This window comes from Habropoda laboriosa, unplaced genomic scaffold (genome assembly GCF_001263275.1).
Source record: "Habropoda laboriosa isolate 0110345459 unplaced genomic scaffold, ASM126327v1 scaffold34, whole genome shotgun sequence".
In the NCBI taxonomy this organism is placed as follows: Eukaryota; Metazoa; Arthropoda; class Insecta; order Hymenoptera; family Apidae; genus Habropoda; species Habropoda laboriosa.
In genome coordinates, this window is record NW_017100142.1 from 659,697 (window position 1) to 662,661 (window position 2,965).

A 2,965-nucleotide genomic window follows, 5' to 3' on the forward strand; every position below is an offset into this window, starting at 1 on the left:
TCTACATTATCTGGCAAATACAATGTAAATAAAATGTTTTGCAATGGGATTCTATAACTTTGCTGCTTCATCAAATTATCATACTCATATACAGATATTAATCAATTTAAAGTACAAGCAATTAAAAAAGATGTAATAAAAAAACAAACAAACAAAAAAAAAAACAGGAAAGTTACAAAATCAGATTTGCATTGACCCAGAGCAAAACAAAATAGTTTAACATTCCATCCATATAATAAACCAATTTAGTAAACATTAGTTGCATACTTTTAATCCATTTCGGTAATAAGTATCTTAAAATAATTTAAGCATGTTGTTAATAATGAAGAAAACAATACGATAAATCACTTCTAAATCAAAGTCTACATTCTTTAAATTAGTGCATCCATTAAATTTGTAACAAAAAATAAAAAACATAGCTTTACATGTGTTACATGTATAAAATAAGAATAGATGAATATGTTTTTCTTTTTTTTTCTTTTTAAAGAATTGTAATTAAAGACACAAGTTTGACACATACAAGGTAGTTTTGTACACAAATTTTATGTATATACAATCTTCCTCACTAGTAATGTTAGTATTCCATCTTACCAATTATTTCCTTAGTTTGAAAGCTATATTTTCAGTTTTCTTTTAAATATTTATTTTACATATACAATGCAAATATTAAGGAAATCACGAAATATATATTTCGACTAGGTTTTCAATTATTTTTTTACAATGAAATATAGTTATTAGATTAGTAGATAGTAAAATAAAGAAATTATTGGTAAGTCGGAATACATATGTATAAGGGCGTAGGAAGGTTATATACAAAAATAACTTAAGGCATAAGACGTATCTTCTTTTTAGATATATATAAAATTTGCATTTCATAGAAATTTTGTCATTAAAGTAGAAAAACTTTTCCCTATTTGTGTTTCTTTTTCTACAAGATTATCATATATATACCATTTTCTCATACGTTGTATACTCGTAATCAGAATAAGAAAGATATGTACAAGAGATCTCGACATTTAATATTTCGATAAAATGTAACGTGTAAGCATTTATTAACTTCAACAGAACTATGAATGCTAAAATCAAAACTCTTATTTAACTTCAACTTTAACTATTTTTTATTTCGCGTACCAAGAAAACTATGCATAAAACTCGTAACAACAATCTTAGTACAAATATTCGATGGAAGTGCAGCATGTTAAAAGGAAATACATTTCTATTTTTTTTGTTTTTATGATATTGGTTAATCAACATTCTCTGTATTTAGATACAAATATCAACAAGAACCACAAAATTGTAAAAGCTATCCTCTCAAATTACCTTTTTAGACTCAGAATATAGTTTCATCTATAATGCTTAATTAATACTTTTCATTTTAACGTGCTTTAGCGCTATTCGACTGATTATTTCCGATAGTGTCGCATCTTCGGTAATATAATAAATATGGAACTCTGGGAGGAGTGGGTTTTAATACATTACTTTCAGAAACACCTTTTAACGAACTATCATCATACCTGACCCAACCACCGTATCCAACATGGAAAGCATCTGTGACATAATGACCCTTTGTTGCCTCTTTCCCATCATGATAAGTAACTGCAAACAATTTATAATGTTTTTGTTTTGGATTTAGTTTCTTTACAGCATTTGGCGACAGGAATTCTGTAACAAATAAGTTGAACGTTTTGATATTTTTACTTCTAGAAGTAAGACACTTAAAATGTTATCGATAATAATACAGTCGAAATTTCTACTCACTGCTATCTAATTTTAAATCAACCGGAAATTCTACACTTTTTACGATCTTTGAGCAAGCGTCAAGTTTGTAGTCAAACCATTTTAGATGTAATATAAGAATTACAGGTAATTCTTCTAGTGTAACTTGCTTCCAAGCTTCTATTTGCTGTTTCGTTTTACTACACGTCATTCCTTCCAACTGGTCTTTGCCGACAAGAATTTCAAGCGCACCTTTCACGGATTCTGCTTTCTGAAAATAAAACGTTTTATTAATGTTACTACTTTGCTGTCATATCACGGTGGTTCCCTTAAAAAATTAGTACTTCTATGTCAAGTTGTAATGTAAAGAATGGTTGGACGTTATCTGTTGGTTGTTCTCCTGCTCGTGATACTCTAGACCTTAATTGTCCTCGAAATATATCAGATAATGGTGTTCTTCCAAATTCGGTGCACCGTGTAATAGATCCTTTATTCTTTGGACCCATAACCTTATAATACGAACATTAATGTTAATATTTTTTTCCTCAAATTAAATATTATATGACTTAACAGCACGTTGTATTTACCTTCCATTCTTCTTCTCCACTATTATAATTTACATTATTTTCAATATTACTCGTTACATTTTGGTCATTATTTATTAATTTAATAAGCTGAAATAAATAACGATGTGATTTAGATTGGTGTCATTAAGATTGACATAAAAACGAATGTTATTACGATCATACTTCAAGCATTTCATCATTGATACCGTTGAGAAGGCACGAGAGGAATTCTTCTGCATCTTCTTGCCGCCCTTCTACAGAAAAAACACCGGCAGCTGAAGTATTTTTTAACATTGTATATACATAAGAAGGTTCAAAGGCCACTCCACTTTGTATATCTACTACTGTATCTTCCCCTCGTTTGTTTGCTCTATCTTTTCTAGCTAGTCGTGCACCATCGGACAAAGGTGTAAATTCGTGTACAAATTTGATCCTACATGAAAAATAAGTGTATATTTATTCGAAATACAAGGAGAATATGTTACAATATGTCACAATTATAATAGAAATTTTGACTTTACTTACATATTATCAATGAGTGGAGTGGAAGACATTTTACTGGGATTTTTAGAATGTGGTAGGGCCATTAATAGATTGTAAAAAGGTGGACAAGCAAGTAAAGCTTGCAATATACTATTAATATAACAATAATTACTACGATTTGTTAATCCTCTGGGTAATAA

The 2,965-nt window shown here is 29.1% G+C and overlaps 1 protein-coding gene across 1 annotated transcript in view; it reads right to left on the minus strand.

Moving 5' to 3' along the window:
* Positions 1-1,375: 1,375 nt before the first annotated feature.
* Positions 1,376-2,965, minus strand: part of LOC108572099 (ubiquitin carboxyl-terminal hydrolase 10) — a 4,137-nt gene continuing 2,547 nt past the window's right edge. Inside the window, exons 5-10 of the mRNA XM_017934294.1 lie at positions 2,808-2,965; positions 2,466-2,715; positions 2,304-2,390; positions 2,061-2,225; positions 1,759-1,987; positions 1,376-1,662 (exon numbers count right to left, since the gene is read on the minus strand). Coding sequence (XP_017789783.1) covers positions 1,376-1,662; positions 1,759-1,987; positions 2,061-2,225; positions 2,304-2,390; positions 2,466-2,715; positions 2,808-2,965 — 1,176 coding nt within the window. The remainder of the gene's footprint in view (positions 1,663-1,758; positions 1,988-2,060; positions 2,226-2,303; positions 2,391-2,465; positions 2,716-2,807) is intronic.